At 33.0% G+C, this 22905-nt stretch overlaps 7 protein-coding genes across 10 annotated transcripts; 4 read left to right on the forward strand and 3 right to left on the reverse strand.

Annotated features, from left to right (window-relative positions):
- Nucleotides 1–70: 70 nt before the first annotated feature.
- Nucleotides 71–1798, reverse strand: Y62H9A.10 (the record flags this gene model as incomplete). 2 transcript variants are annotated; one of them, NM_077590.3, is made up of 9 exons in its annotated part: nucleotides 71–363; nucleotides 412–524; nucleotides 570–639; nucleotides 689–790; nucleotides 1060–1157; nucleotides 1211–1319; nucleotides 1366–1436; nucleotides 1490–1657; nucleotides 1702–1798. In NM_077590.3, 9 exons carry the CDS (start codon nucleotides 1784–1786, stop codon nucleotides 184–186), a joined length of 996 nt encoding a protein of 331 aa, NP_509991.2. In that variant the 3' UTR covers nucleotides 71–183. The 2 variants fall into 2 exon arrangements, with proteins under 2 accessions (NP_509991.2, NP_001360795.1); NM_001373519.2 differs by having other exon boundaries at nucleotides 103–363; nucleotides 570–630; nucleotides 1702–1786.
- Nucleotides 1799–3840: 2042 nt separating this feature from the next.
- Y62H9A.11 (NR LBD domain-containing protein) lies at nucleotides 3841–6400 on the reverse strand. The gene is made up of 6 exons (NM_077591.4): nucleotides 6245–6400; nucleotides 5928–6059; nucleotides 5737–5886; nucleotides 4969–5109; nucleotides 4702–4818; nucleotides 3841–4116 (listed from the first exon to the last, which is right to left on the reverse strand). The coding sequence occupies exons 2-6, from the start codon at nucleotides 6057–6059 to the stop codon at nucleotides 3961–3963; spliced, it is 696 nt and encodes a 231-aa protein (NP_509992.2). The 5' UTR covers nucleotides 6245–6400; the 3' UTR covers nucleotides 3841–3960.
- On the reverse strand, nucleotides 6304–9182 carry Y62H9A.15 (the record flags this gene model as incomplete). Of its 2 annotated transcripts, none has more annotated exons than NM_001270249.4 (2): nucleotides 6304–6407; nucleotides 8761–9079. In NM_001270249.4, 2 exons carry the CDS (start codon nucleotides 9077–9079, stop codon nucleotides 6304–6306), a joined length of 423 nt encoding a protein of 140 aa, NP_001257178.1. The 2 variants fall into 2 exon arrangements, with proteins under 2 accessions (NP_001257178.1, NP_001257179.1); NM_001270250.2 differs by lacking the exon at nucleotides 6304–6407 and adding an exon at nucleotides 8428–8576 and having other exon boundaries at nucleotides 8761–9182.
- Nucleotides 9183–13160: 3978 nt separating this feature from the next.
- Y62H9A.12 (uncharacterized protein) lies at nucleotides 13161–14659 on the forward strand. Its single transcript, NM_077592.5, has 4 exons — nucleotides 13161–13349; nucleotides 13817–14018; nucleotides 14118–14192; nucleotides 14247–14659. Exons 1-4 carry the CDS (start codon nucleotides 13193–13195, stop codon nucleotides 14593–14595), a joined length of 783 nt encoding a protein of 260 aa, NP_509993.1. The 5' UTR covers nucleotides 13161–13192; the 3' UTR covers nucleotides 14596–14659.
- A 1382-nt stretch (nucleotides 14660–16041) lies between these two features.
- Y62H9A.13 (uncharacterized protein) lies at nucleotides 16042–16693 on the forward strand (the record flags this gene model as incomplete). The annotated part of the gene is made up of 3 exons (NM_001373520.1): nucleotides 16042–16065; nucleotides 16298–16456; nucleotides 16514–16693. The coding sequence occupies 3 exons, from the start codon at nucleotides 16042–16044 to the stop codon at nucleotides 16691–16693; spliced, it is 363 nt and encodes a 120-aa protein (NP_001359520.1).
- A 637-nt stretch (nucleotides 16694–17330) lies between these two features.
- On the forward strand, nucleotides 17331–19482 carry Y62H9A.16 (Transposase_23 domain-containing protein; the record flags this gene model as incomplete). Its single annotated transcript, NM_001383652.2, has 8 exons — nucleotides 17331–17355; nucleotides 17407–17490; nucleotides 17648–17710; nucleotides 17775–17888; nucleotides 18243–18314; nucleotides 18357–18446; nucleotides 18493–18684; nucleotides 19481–19482. Coding segments are annotated over exons 3-8 (489 nt in total). The 5' UTR covers nucleotides 17331–17355; nucleotides 17407–17490; nucleotides 17648–17691.
- A 787-nt stretch (nucleotides 19483–20269) lies between these two features.
- On the forward strand, nucleotides 20270–22211 carry Y62H9A.14 (CIA30 domain-containing protein; the record flags this gene model as incomplete). Of its 2 annotated transcripts, none has more annotated exons than NM_001373522.2 (6): nucleotides 20270–20456; nucleotides 21133–21620; nucleotides 21664–21750; nucleotides 21805–21891; nucleotides 21934–22074; nucleotides 22121–22211. In NM_001373522.2, 6 exons carry the CDS (start codon nucleotides 20289–20291, stop codon nucleotides 22152–22154), a joined length of 1005 nt encoding a protein of 334 aa, NP_001360651.1. In that variant the 3' UTR covers nucleotides 22155–22211. The 2 variants fall into 2 exon arrangements, with proteins under 2 accessions (NP_001360651.1, NP_509995.3); NM_077594.4 differs by having other exon boundaries at nucleotides 20289–20456; nucleotides 21673–21750; nucleotides 22121–22175.
- Between the last annotated feature and the right edge of the window lie 694 nt (nucleotides 22212–22905).

The following is a 22905-nucleotide window of genomic DNA, read 5'->3' on the forward strand; positions in this document are numbered from 1 at the left end:
GTAGCAAGTACGCTCTGGTGTTAAAAAAGTTTAAAACATAGCAAGAAACATTATGATGTTTTGTATGATATAAATATTATTCATTTATTTATTTGGTTGTACAACAAAATAATTGAACTTCTCTTTTACCAAGAGTTTTAATTAAGTTAAATATTTCAAATTATAATTATGATTCAATAAACATCAACGCATACTGGTAGTCACTGGATGAGACGATTCCCTTATAACTTTCACTTTTGAAACTGCTGAATGTGACTGTGCATCAAAGTTGATGAGTTTTGTCAACTTTCTGGGCAACACTTTATGTACATGTTTCATGAGTTCACGGTGACGAATTGTGTGTATGAAGAACGTCACGATTTTCTAAAATGAAACATAAGTGTGTATGGTCAAAACGTTTCATGATCGTACTTTGAGAAGAATGAACATGAAATAGATACTGGCGTCCATTCCTCCAAACAAGGTAAAGTACCACCAGACTTCAGGGATCAACACTAAAAACACGGAAGCCAAAGTAATGAATGCTGAAGAATTCCAATAGAAATATGTTATAACATCATCAAACCTACAAACTGTCTTTGTCAAATGTCGCATTCCTTTATTGAGTACAGAGTTCGAATTTCCGTATCTCTGAAACCTCTGAAAATTGTGGCATACCCATATTCGTGTCAAGAAAATAATAACTTACCAATTTCATTCTGATATAAATGAAAAAATAGATAATAATTGGTATAAAAACACACAACATTCTTTGATATGCCAGATAATTTCGGAACCATGGAAGGACGGACTGAAAGTAAACATTAAACATTTCTAAAGGATTAAAAAATATTAAAGAACGATCTGTTTTTGAAATGCTATGCACTGCGGATCTGGGAGTCAGGTTTGAGCCACGTCCCAGCCGGGGACTGGCCGAAAATCCAGTCGTGGATTGCTCCACTTCCCAATAGAGGCTGGGTAAACCGGTGAGACCGGATTTGAACTCATGACATCCAAATCGCTAGCGGCCACCACAACCGACTGGGCCATCCTGCTCTCTTATTAGTGTTTTAAACGTACCGAGAAATTGAAACAAATATTGTCAACAAATTTTGGAGGTAAAAGGCTGATGGCTAGAAGATGAATGCAGTATCCGAGCAGTGACACAGCTACTGGCGCTGTAACAACATTTCCCTATTTTTTTGCAACTGATTTATAGTCTTAGTCTTACATGTTACAATGAAGAATGTGTACCCTGGACCACACTTGTTATATCGTACCGGTAGTAGAACTGCGAATAATCGGTCTAATGCAATCGTTAGGCCAAATAGGTTATCCATCTAAAAATAATTTTGAGTATATAACAATTGAATTTCAAATTTAAACCTGAATACAAATTTGGTAAGAGGCTACTATGATATTTCGGTTGCAAGCTGCTTGAGAGATGAATAGAACATCTGAAAAGTAATTCTAATAACATTTATGGAACTTGTTGTTGCAATAAACTAACCACTGAACCAAACCACAAATCTATAGATTCCCATAGCAAGAAACTGTCCAGCACAAACTGTATCACTCAGTGACAACGCTATGATTACAATCAGCTCTTTTTGGTTTTTACTTGTAGTTTTGAGCAGATAAATGGCCAAAGGAATGTTCAAAAACAATGTTATAGCACCTAGAACCATTTGAGATTTTGAAAAAAGAGTAATACAAATCTACCGAAAACTACGTAGATGTACGTTATGACAAATAGATCTTCATTGCGAACGTAGTTCAAAGGTGGATTTTGGTGATCTTCGGACATGACACCTGAAAAGTGGTTACAGAAAATGCGTAAAGAATAATCATAATAGAGTAGAACAAATTGATTCGTGGCACCGAAGTTGAATGAGAACAGAACAATATTCTGAATGATTGTCTGCTTCAGTGGTAATTGGAATTACATTGTACAATTTTCCATAACAAAAAAATTATTTCAAGAAACGAGAATTTTACGTAGGAAAGATATAATGAAAAAGTGTGTAAAGTTCTGAGGAAAATGACTATTCAAAAAATACCAAAAATGATATGTGTTTTAATCCAGACGAAGTGTGTTGCAAAATGATCGTTTATAAATTAAATTTGTAGGTGTTGACAGGTAAATGTCTTCTGACTTCAAGTTTCAGCAAGACTCTAGTTAGAAACCTTTACCTATCTTGTCTACATTTTGCTAAAGTGGTAGGTACCACTAATTCCAGTAATCATAAACCAACAAAAAACTTTCAATTTAAATAAACCTTGCGCATTTGCCCATGTCAATGTGAAACATGAAAACTGTACATAATTATTTTACATATTCGTCATTGCTCAGATGGAATGCAAGACTAATAGAGGAAATTTTTTAAATCAGTTTTTCAATTTTATTGATATATTTTTTTTATTACGACAGGATATTACAATTCTCAAATACAAAATTTTAAAAAATAGGGCCAGGGGCATGTTTTTTTTTAATTTTCGGGGAAATGGTCTTGATAAAAATAATTCCCTTTTATATCCAAAAGATTTTGCAATTTCAGCGTAACAATTAAGAACATTCCACGAATGTCCTCTCTGCTGCAAACAGAGAAAAAGCGGTATTATGTCGTTATAGACGTCTACTCAAAAAGAAAAGTGTTTTGCAAAAACCAGAGCAAGAAAAAAACCAAAAAAAAAAGTTGATATGAATGATTGAAATATCGAATTACATTGTCATTAGTCACTTGGTTTATCAGATTTATTAATTCAATGCAAGCACATGATGTAAGAGCACTTATAAATCAGTCAGATGTGAGGGTGTTTTGTCAAATTTGAAATGATAGATTGGATACTTTTGCAGGATTTAATACTATTACGTAAACTGACATGTCTGGTATTTCCTTGTGATATTAGAAAAAAAAATTGGAAAAAGAACATAATATTGATAATGCGACCTGCGACCTAGCGACCTAGGTCGCATTGCGACCTGAATTACCGACATTTTGTTCTCCTTCGGTTTTGATTCACGTGAGTTGTTAAAATCCGTATAACTCGAAAACTAAAGATTGCAGAATATGTATATTCCACTAACATTTTCTCTATTAAGATTTTATAAGTTTATGCGTTGTTTCTAAAATTTCATTTTCCACTTTTCGAATTAAAAACGTAGAAAAAAGCACAGAACAAAGCATTGATTTCTACAAATTCTACAATTCTACAAAAAAAATGAAATTTAGAAAGTGTAAGATCACAACTTTTACTCATTTAATTTTGAAATCCAGGAAGCAGACTGTTGTCTCCAGAGTATTTGGCAGGATGTGAATCTTGCGTTTGTTGTTTGAGCTTTAATGATTGTACGTAGAAAATATGACAGCGCCAAACATTGCACGATTTGGCAACATTTGACTACATGTAATTATCTACAAGAAAGTCTAGTCTATGAATTTTAGAATCTACATGAAGAAGGTCGCATACTGGCATTTAGAATATTCTGAACACTTTCATAATTTAATGTCTAAAATTGACACATACAGACAAATTTATTGACTTTGCTAAAAATTCGTTCAACCGTTGATTTTCAATAATTCCCGTCACCTTTTTTGGAAATCAGAATCTTTAATTTCCAGGGTGAGCATCAAAACAACATTGAAAAATGCAATTAGTTGACTCGGCATTTTGAATGATCAAGACCAAAAACAATAATTATGTATTATTTTAGTTTAGATGTTCTGGAAAGCTCGAAATAAATTTTTAATGATAAATTAATAATCTATGAACTCCGTAAACTTTCTGATTACTCAGCAGCCTAATCAAAATGCTCAAAGATCTTCATAAATGAACTTCATGATTTATTTCAATGATCTGATAATAAGTAAAGTCAAAGAGGCCAAAAAGTAATAAGGAATTATCGTAGTATTGTTTATATTAGTTGACTCGAATATTTATGTACTTTGATAGTTTAAACACAAAACGGTGACAGCTCATTTACATTATGTCGCATCGATGAGACTTCCTCTGTTTTTTGTTTTTATTTGTGACGATCGGAACTTCTTCTAAGCCGTTTTCCATCGAAGTTTCGCTTGAATTTGCTCCAATCTCATCAATATTGCCGATTAAACAAAAGTCGGAAGAATCAATTTGCTGTAATGAAAAGGGACATTAGAACGTGGTATAATTACGTTGATATAGTGATAGTAACGATTTTGTTTAAATAAAAATATTACATTCTAGATTTCCTCAATTTAGAAATTTAGTGGAATGTCAAATATTTTAAAGAGCTTATTATAAAAGGTGTAGCAGTTGTATCCCAAAATGTTTTCAATTGATTATAATTCATAATGACAAACACGTTAACCCTTCTAATAACAATTTCTTTTATAAAGTTTAAAAAATATCGTTTATCTGAAAAACTGAAATACTAAAATAATTCACGTTTCAGTTTTCAAAATATTAACATTTTTGCGGTTTATCTATGTAATACACAAATACCCTTAATATTTTGGATTTTGAACCGAAAGTTCTTCCACAAATTTTCTAGAATAAAATACAGTACTAGAGTACTAAAATCCCTTATTTTTTGGCATATCGTCTCAAACATTGCAAATTCATGGTTAAACAACATTTGCAATCAAACTACGTTGAAACGTTTTTGAAAATGTTTTGGAAAATTCTTAACCATGAATTTTTGGATTACTGTTCTTGTGATATTTTTATTTTAATTGATACCTCCTGATTAGTCGATTTGGATTCATCAGTGTCGCTTTCGAAGACCAAGTCAAAACCCGATACTTCGTAAAGAGTATTCATGGCGTACGCAAGATCAGTAGGTTTACCAAACGTCTTCTGAAAAGTAAACTAAGCGAAACCTTTGCTTTATCAGGATTATATACTAGAACATTGGCCCTATTTTCAAAAAAATGAAATTCAAATGTATTGTACTATGGTTAGTAGACACCCAGTCATTTTAAAAACGTTTCAAATTATTACTCTCACCAGTTTTTCTCGTTTGCTAGCTTCAATAGGAAAATTATGGCCGAATCCTGCAACTGCGTAGCGAAACTTTCGCATTTCATCTGACAATGAGTCGTTGTCTGCCAAGCACGCCCCAATACGAAAGACACTTGTTTTGTTCATCTTAAATACCATCAAAATTCAGTTCAAACGTGGAGTAGCATGAATGTGGATTTTGCCTTTTAAGATCAAAAATATATTAAAATTAGAACACCAGAAAAGAAAAATAATAAATCGAGGAAGAATAAAAACCCCAAATTATAAAAGAACAGTTATTCGATTTTGGTTCCTTTATTTGTTCAATTTTGTCTAAAATGAGAAGCCACCCACTTTGTAACCAATCAGCGACTTTGAACTCCGCACACTTCATTCTGATTAATTTAAAAGTGGGGGAGCAAATCACTGATTGGTCTTGTAGTTCTCAATTTTGAGGAAATTCAAACAAGGGAAAGAGCAAAAACCAAAACATATCTTTTTTTAATTTGGAGTTTTAATATTTCATAGTTTTATTTAGTTCTTCTTTTTTAATATGTACTATTGAATTTTAGACTAATTTGTGTATTTATTAGCAATATCCGTAATTACGGTACTCCATTTTCAAAACGTATGTGCATAAAATCAGAAAGGTCTCTGCTAGAATGTTTTAAATGATATATGAATAAAATTGTATTTTGGAGGTACTAACAATTGTATTAGACAACTAAGTCAATGAAACCTTGAGTAGTAAAATTTCAGAAATAAAAATTTTACCTCGTCCCCAAATTTCATCCTGCACCACGCAATGACAAGGTCCAACAGTTCAACTCCGCTGTGAAAATTTACAACTCCAAACTTTTGGCTGGTCCCATAAACGAGCATTTTCAAACGATTGAGGATATCAACTCCGTGCTCATTATTCGTCTAAAAATCCCAATAAACTAATGTTTCAATGAATTGCTCACCTTTTTTGTTTCAATCATAACGTTTTCCAAGGCATAATGCAGTGTGAAAAGACTTTTCAAAAAGCGATGATAGTCGGTACTCTTCAGTTCATCAGTGAAAAAAGGTTGGAATTTACTTTTATTATACGGCATCTGAAATTAAACAGTCGAAATATTATGGTATGTGTGGTGGCGATACTGCACAACGAACTGACACTCGTGAGCAACGATGTGTTATGATGAGGGAGTCTGTATGTTTCAGCTGTTATTCAGGTGGCATACTTTTTTTTCAAATATTCATCCTACTATCGACATCTGTGATATAGGCAAAAACGTACCATATATATCATTCAGCTGGAAAAATGTACATTGCACAAATATGTACGAAAATAGAAAATTAAGAGTTTGAATAAAATGCCACTGTATGAGGGGATGAGGAAGCCATTGATTGCCGAGGAAGTGATACACTCTCTGATGTCATCAAACATTGTGAAATATGTTCTGAAAAGATTACTTTCCCTTCTATTTCTTCAAAACCTCAAGAGGCATTATTTTTCTAACTAAGAGTCACTGGATGTTTATCCAAAAGTTGTTTGAAGTAGTTTACATTTTTTTTTGGCAAACACGTAATAAAAATGCGACTTATTCCAGCATTGACCCATTTTTGTCTTTTTTTAAAATTTCATTTCAAAGAATCTTATTCGTTTTTACAAGGTACGAAGAATACCGGTTTAGAGAGGATCAATTATAAGTTTAAATAAATTTTCAGATTTTTAACAAGTTTTTGATAAATGTTTGATACGGAAAATTGCACAGAATCTTATCACTGTGACAATATGCCAGTTGCAGTATTTGATTCATAGAATCATAAAATACAATCTTATCTTCTCTGTCAAGTAGTAAATCTAACAAATAAAGTTGTTAAAGTGAAACCATAAAAATGATTGTTTGAAAACTTGAAGTTAATCTAGATCGAACTTCGTTAATTTTATGCTTTGTGAAATTGGAAATGGTTAATACCAAATATTATTAATATGTGTTTGATAATTCTCAACACGGTTAGCTACAGTCTCATAAATTGAATTCAAGACTCGTGGAAAACAATTTTTGGTCGACTGACTTCCAATTATGGCTTCCATTCATGTTCCGAATGGCGCTTCCGTTGGCTTCATGGCGCAATCCGTGCAATCCACGCGCTTGATATAGTGCGGTGCTGAACCCAGAAAATGTCGTCCGCTGCAGGATAACTTTCTATTGCGCTATCTCGGTAAACACCGAGCTTACGAATTTCCCGTCAGCATGCGGAAAAGCGGCAAAGGCCGGCAAACGTGAAGCGTATTTACCGCGTGCCCTTGTAGCACTTGCGCTGCTATAACTGGTAATTCCCATTTTTTAACTGTAAATATAAATTTTTCAACTAATTGTTTATTTTGTTTAAAAAATTTTGAATTTATCTCTCTAGTCGAAACCAAAAAATTTATATTGACAAGATAGTTGAACTTGTTATTTGCTTTGTTTTCTTATCATTTGGCGGTTTTTTTTCAGACACACAAAGAGCATTATACCTCATATGTCGAGACTAGTGAGAATTAAAATATAATCTTCCAATAAAAAACCGCTTTATTTGAGGCAATGAGTTGTTTCATTGTTGGCATTTGGTAGTTTATTACTAAATCAAGGATAAGGGGGTTTTCTTGTTCCCAAGAAAATATCTATAATACACAGTGGTTTCACAAAAAATAGGTGTATGTAATTGTGCACATGTGTTAAAGAATCTTGAAAGTAAGAAATATCGGATATAGAGCACAAATGTACATAATAAAGTATGAGAAGCGGAAACAGTATTTGTTTCTTGAAAAGAATTGACCCAAATTGATTCCTGCATCACTAAATGTTTAAAATTTGAAACATAACTAGCTGTTTCATAGTAGGATTTATTTAAAGTCTGAAACAAAATTATAACTTTTATCACGTACTGAGTTCAACTGAAAAATAACTTTCGAAATGTTGACGCAAACATAATTTGACGTATTTTCAAAAAAAAATGTTACTAAAATTAATTACGATGTTTTATTTGATAATAGTTTCACGTTATACTTGTGTGGTAAATCTTCCGCTATTTTCTATTATTTTAAAAATAATTTAATGTGCTGCAATAAATACGTATTTGCTGGTACTTCTAAACTTGAGTTGCCTATGATGAACCAACGGAAACATTAATATGATGTGATGTAGCGAACACAGTTGTCAACTTTATTCAAACTCAAATTTCCATTCTTTAATTTGATCAAGACACACATGTAACACGATCAGCACGAAATCTTTTTGACTCAACAAATATCACTGATAACGTTAATCCCCTGTCTTGTCACTCTCTATTCTCTTGTTTTTAGGTTAATCCTTTTCCGCCAGTCAACTGTTGATACATCATCATTTTCTGGTTTCATTTTGTCAATCATTACATTGACTTGCACTTTAAGCTGTGCCTAGTGCTTACCGGAAAATTAAAGTGATTGTTTGTGCAGTACGTAATAAATTTCTGATTTTTTGTGAGTGATAACGATTTTATTGAAGTAATCAAATTTTTGATAGCAATTAATTTTTGATAGCAAATTAATTTTAAAATTATCGACATTGTGGGATTGTTTATATGTATAGGCAGCGTTTAGTCTGAAAAATACTCTTTGAATTATGAAATTAAAAAAAAAACAGTTTAAAATGTTTTCCTATTACTTTGAAACAAACAACACATTTTCAAAAACAAGTGATTTTTGGGGTAAACTTTACACTCAATTTTAATTTGTTTTCTGCGAATGCCGAACCTTCAATATTAAAAAAACGAATCAAAACCTACTCTGAGCAATTTGTGCATTTCTCCAACGAATGGTTGCTAGTTCGATTAGAGCATTTTCAATTGAGTTCCTCAAGTCCGCATGGTCAATCTGATTGTTTTCCGATATTGAGACAAGTCTTTGAATAACATCAGTTTGGTCTTGATTGAGCTCATACCAGGGTGTGCTTAGAATGCGATTCATTTCGCTTTCAACATCATCTTGATTCAAAATATTAGTTGAAGTAGATGGATGCGGTTCATTTTCATCGAGTTCTTCCTCAACAACAAGACCATCTTCAACTTCCGAAGACATCAAAAATGCTTCGTCGTTTTGTGACATAATGATGAATTGGTGATTAAAGATGACTAGACTGCAGACAGGAAAATTGGAAAAAATAAGAAAGGGTCGAAAGAGAACACCGTAAAACCTTTTTTGGCTGTCTGACACCAGTTTTTCTAGTCAAAGCAGACGGCGGCTCCGCCTATTTTCCCAATTTTATCTCGTTCGCTCTGACCACCTGCGTCATTTTATTACTTGCAGTGTTTTGGCAAAAATGTCGACGTCGCTGTGTATCGTCGTGATAACACTATCAATTTTCAACATGTGGCAGGAAGACGTGAAAATGAGAAACGATACACGACATCGGGAATTACCATTAATCTTTTGTTATTTATTAATGTCAGACTTTAACTTGATTTCTTTTTTTAATTTACCTCAAATTGAAAAGTTGTATCATGGATCACATAATTTTTATAAAATTGATAAACGTTTTGCGTCACAAAATTATTCAACTATTTTAAGGATAAAAAATAGCACGAAAAATCGAAAACCTAACAATTGTGTTAGTTGGAAACACTTTAAAACTTTGAAATTTGACATGACCAGTATAAGATAAAAGTTGGTAGGTAATTTTTTGTGCCAAAAGGGCTCGAAAATTATCTGAAAGTTACCAAGTGTTGATTATCGAATTATCGAATTATCGGACTTTGTTTTTGGTCAATTTGCAACTTTAATGCCAGTTTTGAGTACTTTTAATAGTGACAGTAACAGGGACAGTTATTTTTAAACAAATAAATGTTGTCTATAATTCGACATTTCAGTTAGCAAAATTGCTAACAGTTATTGCCAGGTACACCTGTTCTGAACTATACTTTTTCAGAAAAAGTGACTGAATGGGATTTGTGTATACAGATTCAAATTTTGAAACCAAATTAAAACAAATTGTTCATTATTGCTGTGTCACACTCTGTAATGTCTGACAGCACAAGTATTCTTCACAAGGATAACGAAAACTACCGGTACCAGATGTAATTGATATCAAAACTACAAACAATAAATGGAATTACTATAGAAAGAAGTGTCTACAAAGTGCTTAGTGCTATTATAAGTGTGAGAAAAAGAATTCAAAACGTTTGTCCGTTGTTTGGTAATGTAAAGTGCTCAAAAACAGGTTTAAACGTAACTAACAACTTTTTTTTTTAATTTAAAACGATTTATCATGATTTGCTTCTGGTCTGGCGTTCTGGTCCAAATTCATAAATCTCTTCAAAGTAAATTTATTCGAAATGTCTTTCAGAAACTTTGTAGTAAATTTTAAGTTCTTTCAGAATATACCAACAATATTCCAGTAGGTACAAGAAGCTTCACGTAGTTACAGAAATAGTACATTTTCAGCCCTATCAAAGTTTGGAAAATCCACCTATTTTTGCCTATAAATGGTAGTTTTCATTAAATAATAAAAAACGCACTAAAAGGTAGGGCTGAAAATGTACTATTTCTGTAACTACGTGAAGCTTCTTGTACCTACTGGAATATTGTTGCTAAATTCTAAAAGAGGTTAAAATTTACTACAAAGTTTCTGAAAGACATTTCAAAAAAAAGTTACTTTGAAGAGATTTATGAAATTTCAAAGTTTGGAAAATCCATCTATTTTTGCCTATAAATGGTAGTTTTCATTAAGTAATAAAATACGCACTAAAAGGTAGGGCTGAAAATGTACTATTTCTGTAACTACGTGAAGCTTCTTCTACCTACTGGAATATTGTTGGTATATTCTAAAAGAGCTTAAAATTTACTACAAAGTTTCTGAAAGACATTTCAAAAAAAAGTTACTTTGAAGAGATTTATGAAATTTCAAAGTTTGGAAAATCCATCTATTTTTGCCTATAAATGGTAGTTTTCATTAAATAATAAAATACGCACTAAAAGGTAGGGCTGAAAATGTAATGTACTATTTCTATAACTACGTGAAGGTTCTCGTACCTACTGGAATATTGTTCTAACAGTCTTCTATATCACCACAAAAAATATCTAAGATAAAATCAATACTGAAAAAAACGACAAAACTTATTGAATGGCCTAATAGTTGTGCTATCTACTCGTTTTCAATTCAATTTCTTATATATCTCTTAAAAGTGTAAAAACCAAGATTTAAAATTATAAACAAAGCATTTGAATTTAAATAACAGAAACCAAGTGCTCCAGCGCTAAAATGGTATTTTTGCATGTTACTTTGTTTCAGCGCTCTGATTCTAATGAAAATATGAAAGTCTAAAAAAATTTATGATCATTCATGTTTATTCGACCCTGTTGTAAAATACTTCTATAACATAATTATTGCACTTCATAAATGTGTTTTATGGAAACTTGTACGATCAAAAACAAGCACGATGGTTTACGTTAACAGCATTGTGTTGCGATAAGAACGTCATTGAAAATTTTATCAAATTCAATTTATGGTTTACTGCTTTACTTCTTAGTAAAGTTTACACTTTGATATAATAGCATTATCAGTTAAAAATTGTGGTATGAATTTTTTATTCCTTTTTTGGTTTCAAGAAACTTGCTACATTATATTTAGAAGAAAAAATTAATGGACAACTAATTTTTCTGTGAAGTTTGGCCAATAACCCATTATGGAGCTCTGTTTCAAAGCGAGTCTGAATTACCATTGTTGTTATTTGTATTGACTGTCATATAAGTTGTTAAGTTCAAAACACGTGTGAATTGTGCTGGCGTTGAGAGGCACAGAAACACAGATGTCTTAACCGTTTTCAATTAGACAACCATATTACTATTGTAACAGACTTACACGTTTCACAGGTGGGTTTGTTTATTAGAGCAGCGAGTGAATTTTTCACTGATGACAGCTGTTGTTTTTTGAAAAATGTTTGCGATGTGAATTGACTAGGGCACGGTATTTGAATTTTGACTATGATTGAAAATAATTTGAAAAAAGAAACAACACTTTCACGGTGACATTCACATCTGCTCCCCTGAAATTAAAAAATAGCACTGCAAATATTTTACGGTGTCCTCTTGTTTTTCAATATGAGCATAGTTTTGATTCGAAATGTGTGATTCGAAATATTGATTCGAAATGTATTGTTGAAGTTTTCGAAGATTTCAAAAGCGCTTTGGAACTTTTTTTGTGAAAGTAAAACAAGGCAACTTTAAATTCAGCTATAAAATACACTGAAACACTTGTAGATTGCAGTTTCCAAGATTCAAAATTGAGATCAGCTGCTGATATCATTGTGGTAACCTAGTCCGAACATAACTTTTAGAAACGAGTACATTTCGTTGTAAATCCCAAAGTTTTTTTTTGAATATTTGATTACCGTTTTTCCCTAGTATACTTACATTTTTTGATCTATGTTTACAGTTTATATCTTGATTTAATTTGGTTTTATAGAAAATTGTTAACCTTCAATATACGTGCAAATTAATATTTAAAATGCTAACTGAAAAAAAACATGTTCACATAAAGTTAATCACAACCGAGTATGAACCGCAAAATTCGAATTCAAATGAAAATGTCTCCTTGTGAACTATTTTTGTTTTCAGTTTTTCCTCCAATGAACTATTTTTGACCATTTCAAAGCGAGTTCTCTTCCGAAATACGTGACAATTGTATTCACATTCAGAAAAACTCTTATTTGTTGACTCATATGTGTTCCATTATTTCATGAATTTCTCGCATTAACACTACGCTGAATAAAAAATATACAGAGATTTTAGAAACAGACATAGAATCAGAGATACAGTGTGGCACCCTCTGAACACAGATGAAAAAACACATTCAGAGGAGGCGTGGTGATGAGTAACTGTGGGCACGAGGGCCCTATGTTGCCGCACTCAAACAGTTGAACCGGGCACTCAGCTCTGATGGTCATAACATTTCCCCCTTTCACTCTTTGTCTCACTAGTGGAACACTATAGCAGTTATGTTTTGACAATCTGGTACCAGGCGCTAGATTGTTTCATTCCACGGTTTTTGTTCCGTTCTTACAATCATCATATCTTTCTCTCTCTCTCTCTCTCTCTCTCTCTCTCTCTCTCTCTCTCTCTCTCTCTCTCTTATTTCCGATTTTCTACAGACGTAATATAATTCATAATTTTCTCATATTATTTTTTGCAGATCATAGCTGTTTGAAGAAGGACAGGTTAGATATGCGCATGTTTTGGATCCTGATGATCCTCGTTGCATCGAGAGCGGTGATCGCTCCCCCGGCTAATAGCGGCGGATACATTGGAGAAACGTCATTCGAGTTTAAAACCAAACGCACCTTTTCATTCAACGCAGGAATTGAGGAACTTCTGATGAATGGTTAGTCATATTCTCCAGTACTGTTATTGAATGGTAGTGATTTGTGAACCAAGGAAAACTTGCTATTCCAGTTTTTACATGATTCGCGAGCTAATTTTTGTCAAAATTTCAACGGTATAATGTGCAACTAACATTGAAAACTGAATATTTCAAGCACAATTAGAGAAAAAAAAACTGTAAAAACTCGAAAACTCGCGAATATTTTTGTTCAAGCATTTTGAAATCGTTTGTAAATTGCACCTGGCCTGAGCTGGCATGAGCTGGATTAGCTTTCTGGTCTTGTTCATTTTTCTCATCCATTTCAAAATATAAGGGAAAAAATATAAATGATTGATATGATTCATTCTAATTTTAGACACAACACACTTTTCACTAGATATCACAATATTTAAAATCGTATATGAGTGAAGTTCTAATATTTCATTGTTCCAAATGTGTTCAGTCTCTTTTACATTGTGTTTTTCCAGCACAAAACCGAGATCTCAATGTGACAATGACCCAGAAGTGTAGTGATCCTGTCACTTTCAAGTTTGGCAAATGCGACATTGCCTACTACCGCCAGGAAAACAAACAAAATGAGTTGACACTTGTTTTTGATCAAAACGGGACCCTTTTCTTGCTCAATGCTACCAGAATCGCTTGTGACAATGGATGGAACCCAGATGGAGCGTAGGTGTTTTTTTAATATGTCATCTATTACGCGGAAAAATTAGCAGTACAAGAGAAACATTTATAAAGTGAATACATATCTTTTATTTAAATTTTCAGCATACACTTCAAAGTCTACACCGAGAACATCTCGACGTGCAAGTTTACCTTCAAGACGAGCGGAGCTCCTGAAAAGTAAGAAAGAAAACAAGCTTAATATCACTGGACTCAATGTAATGTAATTTTCAGACCAGAAGACTATCTCTTCATCGATACCCCAATCCGCCAATTCTACTACTTCCAAAAGCACATCAAACAGCCTCCTCACAATTTTGAAAAGGACAACACCGTGTTATATCAATTGGGCTCATTTTTTCTGCTTGTGGCTATCTTGGCTATCGCCATGCTTATAATTAAATGCGTTAATTCGCACGGATTGGGTGACGACAAAACTGACGATGCACTGGAAATGAAGAAAGGAACCGTGGAGCTGCAGAACGAGGAGCAGTCAAACACTCCGTATTCTACAGATTCCGACAGAACCGAGTTCTCATTGCCAGCACAAAACATTGTGCCCATGACCGGTTCTCAGCAATAGCTCACCAGTAAAATTATCCGGTAAAGTCACAACATGTTCTCTTACAAATAAATGACTTAAAATAGCAATGGCCAGCTGAAAAAATTGTCTACAATTCAAAACTTGATGAAAATTAGCCAACATCATTGTTTTGGTATATATACAATACTCACAAAATGCGTTTAACGAACCACAAAAAGAGCACTGTAGGAGTGCGCACACCATTTGCCAATGCAATTTCTGTTACCTTCTGCATCTCTCGTATCTCTACAGTGCCTTGCCAATAGCGATGACGATGGTGACTTTTTCTACATTATCTTTCTGTCTAATGAAACCACGTCAAGTTCCGTTCGCAATTTTTTTGTGAAAAAGTAGTTTGCATCGCCAATGAACTTCGTGATGGCCTGTCAAAATTTTCCCACTATGATAAGAGAAGAAAGTAGACAGTGAGACACTCCAATCAAGATGTTGATAAAATAATTGGACAAGAAATTGGTGTAAGGTGAGAAAAAATATCAAATCAAAAATAATTCACTTTTTTGCACAAAGCGTTTTTGGTGATCTTTGTTGTCTTGAATAAGCTAAAGAGGATTATTAAAAACCATGGCTCTGAGTCGCTGCAGTTTTTTTTTGTTTTGAAAACATCCTAATTTACCGTTATTTTTTCTATGAAAGCTCAAAAGTTTTTGCCTGATCCACTCATTTGGGTATTCTGCAATGATTATGCCCAAGTGTTAATGTTCTGTGTATCAAACTAACTGTAGTTTACATCACTGCAGCCGATGCCCTCCCTTTGAAGAAATATTTTTTGTTCGTGTAGAAGTTTTACACAATTTTTAAAAATATAATTGTGTAGTCTCAATCTGGCAAATAACTGGGCATCAAAGCGAGCAGTAATGTTTCTTCACGGATTACTTATTTCAAAATCAATAATTCCGGGGTAAAACTTCTCACTCCTCGGCTCACAAAGTAGCTGAGCGGAGAGCTCACATGCCAAAAACAGCATAAATCCTATTTTTCATTAAAACCTCTCCGTCACTGCTCCTCCGCTCAATAATTCCCTGCTCGTGAGACTTCGTCCGGCAGCTGCTCTTTTTCTTTGCCTTCGTTTCGGTTGTGCACCTCCTTTTAGTAGACGTTAGATGAAAAAGCTCATTGACTTAGAGTCAAAACAAGTGTATTGCGTTAGAGAACTGCAATATTCGAATTAAATGTTTTTTTTCTTGATAAATGTGAACAAATATTTTTGATTTCTAACAAAAAAATACGATGAAACTAGTTTTAAATTTAAAAAAATCCTGAAACACCGTGGCCGTTTTTTCCGTTTCATTGTTACGATTTTGTTTGCACACACAGCGAACAGTTTATTCCGAATCTATTAAATTGTTTATTTCTTTTGGAATAACCAACGAGACAACAGTCAAACGTTTGATACAGTCAGTGCACCACTTGTCTATAAGCAGTGCAATGAACGGGAGTTGCGGATGTGTGGTGAGTATTTAATTTTGATTAGTTAGTATTAAACTAAAAAGAACCAGTCCCAGCTTGATAAAAAATTATAGTCTTATACTAATGAACTGTGACATAAATAATAGTTTTTGCTAATATTAAAATGTATACATCTTTAATCCGAATCAGAATTGGATTTCAACAGTCACTGTTCCTATTTTATAGTTATAGCAGAAATACAAGGTTTCATAGACGTGACCTTATTGATTTTCAGCTTGGCGGTCAAACAACAACAGAGCGACGTGGCTTTCTTATTGAAGATATTCTCGATCTGACAACTGGAACAAATCGCTGTTCACATTACCAAAAGCAATCGAAACTGCAAAAATCTGATCATCAATATCCGCCTGGTGACGAAATTGATGATTTAACAGTAAGTTTCTGTTGCTGGATCTTCTTTGATTTGTTAGTCGCCAAACATCAATTTTAGGCTAAATTTGAAAGTTGCGCAAGAACACGAATCTTCAAAAAGACCAATTTTCCAATAAACGCTTCTTACAAACACCAGAATAACGAATCTCCGTCAGATGAGGATGACGTCGACGTTGAATTGAGCAATGATGTGAGCAATGAAAATCCTATTGTTTATTGTAAGTTTTTGATATTTTAAGTTTTTAAAATCTATTTTTGTAGATTCAAAATTTAGTAGAAAAAAAGCTAATTCTAGCTGAAACTTACAATTTTGCCAACCTTCCTGTGATGCAGCTGTCTGAGATAAGCTTTTACTGAATTATCATTTATTATTGTTTTTTTTATTGCTAATCTCACGATATTTCGCTGAATGAGAACATTTGGTAAGTCGATAGGTAACCAAAACATATTATTATTGAATACCTATTGGCTTCAAAGTTCCGTAATTGATGAGTTTATGTTAGCAATTAAAATAAACAATAAAGGATTATACAATAATTTACATTAATTTTCGGTCACTGCAGCACGGAAAAGTTGACACATTTTTTTAAATTTTGAACCACGATAAAATATTTTAATAATCTTTCTCTTCCTTAGACTCGTTTTAGTTTTGTTACAAATTTCGTTCAGTGAGTTTATGCATGCAGAATACCTAGAACCGTTAGGCCTAGCAATTTCAATAAGGTATCTAATTCGGATAAATGCAGAATTAGCCCAGACTTTTGGAAAACAACAGGTTTTGACAGTTTTATATATCCCTAATCAAATTTTTAAACAACGACCGCAACACCATTGTGAAAATTGTCGAAGAACTTCGAAATAACAAGAAGAGAATTGCAACCCAAAGCTCGTCTAAACAACGTACGTTTCCAGATAGAATAATATAGTCAAATAGGTTAAACAAATTTACAGATCAAAAGGTTGCATCAAGTACAACTAATCCCGTTTATAATAACAGTTCTGAAGAAAAAACACATTCGGCGGAGAATCAAGATAGTGAGTCTTGCAAAAATGTAATAAAAAAATTTGTGTACATTTTCTTTTAAAAAAAAAACGTTTAAAAATTATCCACTATCAGAAGTTTCGCTAACAAAATTAAAGTTGCTAAAAGGTTTGATCTCGGTCGCATACATAGAAACAACCACGTTTTCAGATATAGAATATGGCGTGAAAACGGAACCACCCGAGAATCAGCCCATGCCAACTGAATCAAACAGTAAGTTGACTGAATATTTGATTTATATTTAGAAAAATAAATTTCAATAAACAAGCATTTTTAGATCAAACTCAAAGTGATGATGGTGAAACAACTGGTGAACAAAAAGACGTCAAAATAGAATCGTTATCAGAATCATGTGGAAATGTGCTGTCATCAAACTACGATGAAATTAATGGTGAGATTTCTTCAATTTTCATACATATGCACACTTATATAGTCTACAAAATACTATCATGCGCCGGGATTCAGTCTGAAAAAAAACAGTTAGCAAAAACAATTTTAAGAAAAATGTCAAAGGAATCGATTATTAATATTAGATTAACAATATTTAAAATTATTTTTGCAAAATTCAGCGAGAGTTCGAAAGAAACTTGAAATTTAATTCTAACCGCTGACTAAATCTTCTCTCATTTTTTCATTAGCACAAGGAAATACTATATACGGGGTTTTAGCATTATTAATATTCGCAAAATTATCAAAACATAAATTAGAACTTTCGCAAAATGGTCAAAAAACTACCCATTTCCAGAAGTTCCACGTTTCTCCGATAATCCAGTTTTTGGACATCTGAATCTTCCGGAAGTGACGATCTATGACGCTGGTTAGCAATAGTCTAAAAATTAATATGTTTTAAGATTTTAAGTTTTTCATTCGTTGTCGAATGTTCAAACCACCGAGAGCTACACACTTCCAAGAGAACTTAGAACATGGCCAGGAGGAAGAATTGGATATGGTCTGTGAAGACACCCAATTCTCTTAATTGTACATTCAATTTTCAGCTCTCTCAAAAAATGCTGAAAAGGTTTTGGAACTAGGTTTTCAGGAGTTCGTGCTTCCTAGCTGGATCTTTGACAGCAACCATTCCGACGGTGATACCGACGATGACAAAGTTAGGAAAACAGGGAAAAAGTCAGGAAGATCAAAACAAAAAGCACCAATGGCGCCGCCAATCAAAAAGAAAAAGAAGAACTGTATGTTTTACTCTAACTTCAAATACATTGCCAAGCATTCAATAAACAGAATGCATAAGTTATTGCTTTTCTGACGAGTGTTTTTGCGGTTAAAATATATTTCAATATCAAAACTCGCATGAACGTTAAAACAAATTAAAATTGAATCCAACCCCGTAAACTTCAGAACACTTTTTTTGTTTAATTTTGAAATCTAACATGACGCTGTTACTTTTCTTGGAATCTCCGTTATGTAGATAAATCAAGTTTTGCGTATGTCAGACATACACATGATCAAGAAGAATAATCTTGCACTTTACTTTTTCATGAGACTGAATAATAAATTATAGCTGACGAAACAAAATTTGAAATCCAATTTCAATTATTTGAGCATACAAATACAAATATTAGGCTTCTTGAAATTTGAAGAATTCTATTTTCAGCCAAAAGTGCACGTGATTTGCATAATGGCATTACAAAATATTTTGAAGAGAAGTTTATCGATAGAAAGCTACTACCTAGCAAAAATTGAAATATTTTGCCAATCATCGTGAAAATTATCAACTATCAACTAATTGCAATACATGTCGATTTAATGAATTTTTTATTCTTAATTAAAAGTTTATATCAAGCACACAACAACCCCTTAAATTATAGTTTTTGCTAGTTCACCGAATTTTTGACTATTCATCAAACCCCCTTTTTTTTCTAACTTGGAGTTTTTCCTCCATTTGAGCCATTTCTACTGCTTAAAATTAGAAAATATTTTTGATTCAACCCTATTGTAAAAAGTGTATCAATTTTATATTGGTTTCAGAAATGTATACGAATGCACCTTCATCAATGCGCAACATTCTTCCAATTCATCTTCAACGCATCCATCATTGCAGCAACGTAATTTCTCTACCCGGGCTTTTTCATTATTCGTATCATTTTAAGAATATTTTTTCATATCCGAAATATATTTCCATCATTATATCATTCAGTATGTTCTTTCAATTGGTGTTTTTGACAAAAAATATAATAAATCTGGAATTGTACCTGTTGCAACGAGATAAAAACCAACCGAAGAAAGAATGAGCGCGCAGAGTAGATATTCTCATTCCATGCCACTTCATTCTCTTTTATTTTATCCGCCCTTTCCACGGCTCACAACGCCATTTTTTCTTGTACTCTTTGTTTCTCTTCCTTTCCTATTCAAATCCCCTGTTTTTGGTCAGAAGTGACACTTTCTCATAGATGCAATGCACGCGTGTTTCTTAATGCTAATTGTCTTCAATTCATCAAAAGATGAGAGGAGCCACAGGACGTCACAAGCGAATCGTCATGTCGCACGCTAATAATTAAAATTTAATTCAAGTTTTAGATTATTAATTCATTTTTCATTCTTCTTAGTTTATTAGTTTTCTTTTACTTTTAAGTTCATGCTTTATTCTCGTGAAAAGCTAAGAAAAAAAACAATGATAAATTCTCAATTCTCTCTTTCTTCTAAAAATAATCAGATTTCAAAGAATTTTTTTTGTTCCAGTTTCGATAACTTTTTGTTTGATTCCGTATGTTAAATGCATGTCTTCACTTACTGTCAAATTACGGAAGTAGATTAAACTTTCAGATATCAAATAAATATGGGTGGAGCCGAAGGAGTATTAACTACATTATCTGATTGCACTACGGTCGGGCAATATGATTGGCACCAGATACCGATTTCTTTCGGTGATGGCTCGGAGACTGTAAAATACGGATTTTGGCTTCAAACCGAGCGCGGGTTCATTCCTAATAGTTTCAGTTTTCCTGTAAGTGCATATTTAGTGAAACAGATACAACACACGTTTGGGTTTGAAATTTGGATTTCGATAAACACCCAAAAACTCGAAATTTCTCCGAAAAAATATGTCTACTACAAACATTTGAGTGTGATGTACTAAATCAAAATGATAACAAAATCCTCAGTTTCAAATAAAAAACCATACGCAGCAAACAAAACTATCAATTTTAATCCGGAACTTATTTGGAGACCTAATACATGGAAGAACTTCTAATATGTATTCATCACTTGAAACTTGTAATTGTGATTATAAAGTGTATTAGAACTACATTATTAAGAACAAAGTGGAAATATCACATGATAGAAATGTCAAGCTGAAACAATTGTGCTTAAGTCCATTTTATACTCGGTGATTGCAATTTTTATAGTTTAATATATTATTATTCGAACAAATAAATTAAAGCTTTACATCATTTGTGAAAATTCTTAGATTTTCTTCTTTTTCCAAATTGTAAGATAGAAAATGAAAAATGAAACCGTAATTTTCCTTTTAATCTTTCATTCTAGTGTTATATTTTAACGTTTTATATCTTGGTTATGCTTGGTTTTAACACTAGTTCAAAAACTACGTTAGTTAAGAATTGAAGTATTGTCTGATTTGTATTTAAGCATTGATTATATTCAATTATCGAAATGTCTTCCAGCTTCGTGATTCAGCTTGGAGTGCACTTTCTGCAAAAGCTCTAGAAGAAGACTGGAGTCATCTTTGTGAAATTCCAATAGCAGGGTCTGAAGAGTATGGATTCAAGGAACTGGTCAGAATTTATCCTGAAAAGTTCGATTGGAGCATGATTGGGACATTCTTAACCGAATATTGTAGAGCGTCCATTTGGAGTTTGTATTGCAATCCAAAAACAGGCGCTGAGTTTTCAACTGGACCAGTTTTCAAGGATGTGCACATTGAGGTTACCATGTTTGACAATCTTCTCCCGTTAAACAAGCATCATGCTTCCTCGAAGGAAAACTATGAAAAGAACCCATCGTTATATCAATATGACCTGCTGTCCACAGGACTAGACAAAAAGAACCTTCGCAAACCATGTGACAGCTTTGAAGATCCCACCAATAAATATGCTCAAATATTTCCATCCTTGAGTCTTACCGAGCAAACTAATAACTCAAGCAAGCAGCGGTAAGTCTTACGGAAAATTTTTAGAAGCAGTTCAAAAAAATAGTTGGAACAGGTCTAATGGATCCAACAAAACATGTGAGAGCTATCGAAGTTTATTCCAGCGTAGAATTGATGGATGCAAACCCAGAAGGTGACAACTTTAATTTTTATTCAAATTTCTTAGTATAATTGTTTATAATTGCAGTTTTATTAACAACTATTCAAAAATGAATAATATCTGGAATTCATCAATTGATATTAATTCAACGAAAACGCTTCCTAACACGAAACCGTAAGACACTATCTTAAACGTTTTGAATATATTAACATTTAGATCTCAATATGGTCAAGCCAGTCGTCGCAAGACCATTGTCCCGATGAAAGTTATTCTAGTGGATAGTCGGAAAGAACACTCGGGCTGCAATATCCAATTTGGTGGTTTTCCTACTTCAAGTTCTACTGCATGGCGTGGAAGGTATGAAGATTAGACGTAGATTTTATTTAAGATTTAATATGCTCAGGTACAACGAATTACGGAGAACCACAGCGCCGTAACTTCCATTTAATTCCCATCAATGTATTCTGTTAATAAATAACAACTTTTACCGAAAAAATTATATATTTTCTTTTTGCGAAGATTTTGTCGGCGAGCATAGAAAATGATACCTAGACTGCATTAAACTAAACGAATGTCTAGACAATAAACTGGTTTAATGAAAATGCGGACGTTAAAACAAAACGAAAACATTTTTCAAAACCTAGTTTATGTTTGACTTGTGTATTATATGCCCTCTTCTCAAAAAGTTGTATTAGTTATAAAACATTTAATCGTGTAGAATACTTCTGTATTTTTCAGGTTTTCGAAGGGAGAGTAAGTATTGTCTTAGTATTGCGCCCCTATTAAAATTGCACACAAAAAGATCGATCGAAAAAATAGACTTGCGCTCAATATTATACTTGCAGTCCCTATTACATTTGCGCTGTCTATTAGATTTTTATCCAATTTTCAATTTTTTTTTTCGAAGTCTATTTTCCTAAATTAATATTCTTGACGACGGGGATTTAGAATAATTGAACAACTGAAAATAGATATAAACTTAATTTCAGCATGCCAAAAAATTTTGAAAAAGGCTCTGGTTCAAATTATGTTTTCTTCGACGCGTCTATTGGACATAATCAAAAACGATCGTATTGATCGTTTTCGTTTCATCGTTTTCATAGCGTGGTTCCTTCTTCTAAAATCTAGCTTTCAAATCCTCTCGGTTGTTTAGTTGTTATTCCAAAACAAAATTATTGCGGTAAAAAA

This window comes from Caenorhabditis elegans, chromosome X (assembly GCF_000002985.6).
Source record: "Caenorhabditis elegans chromosome X".
NCBI lineage: Eukaryota > Metazoa > Nematoda > Chromadorea > Rhabditida > Rhabditidae > Caenorhabditis > Caenorhabditis elegans.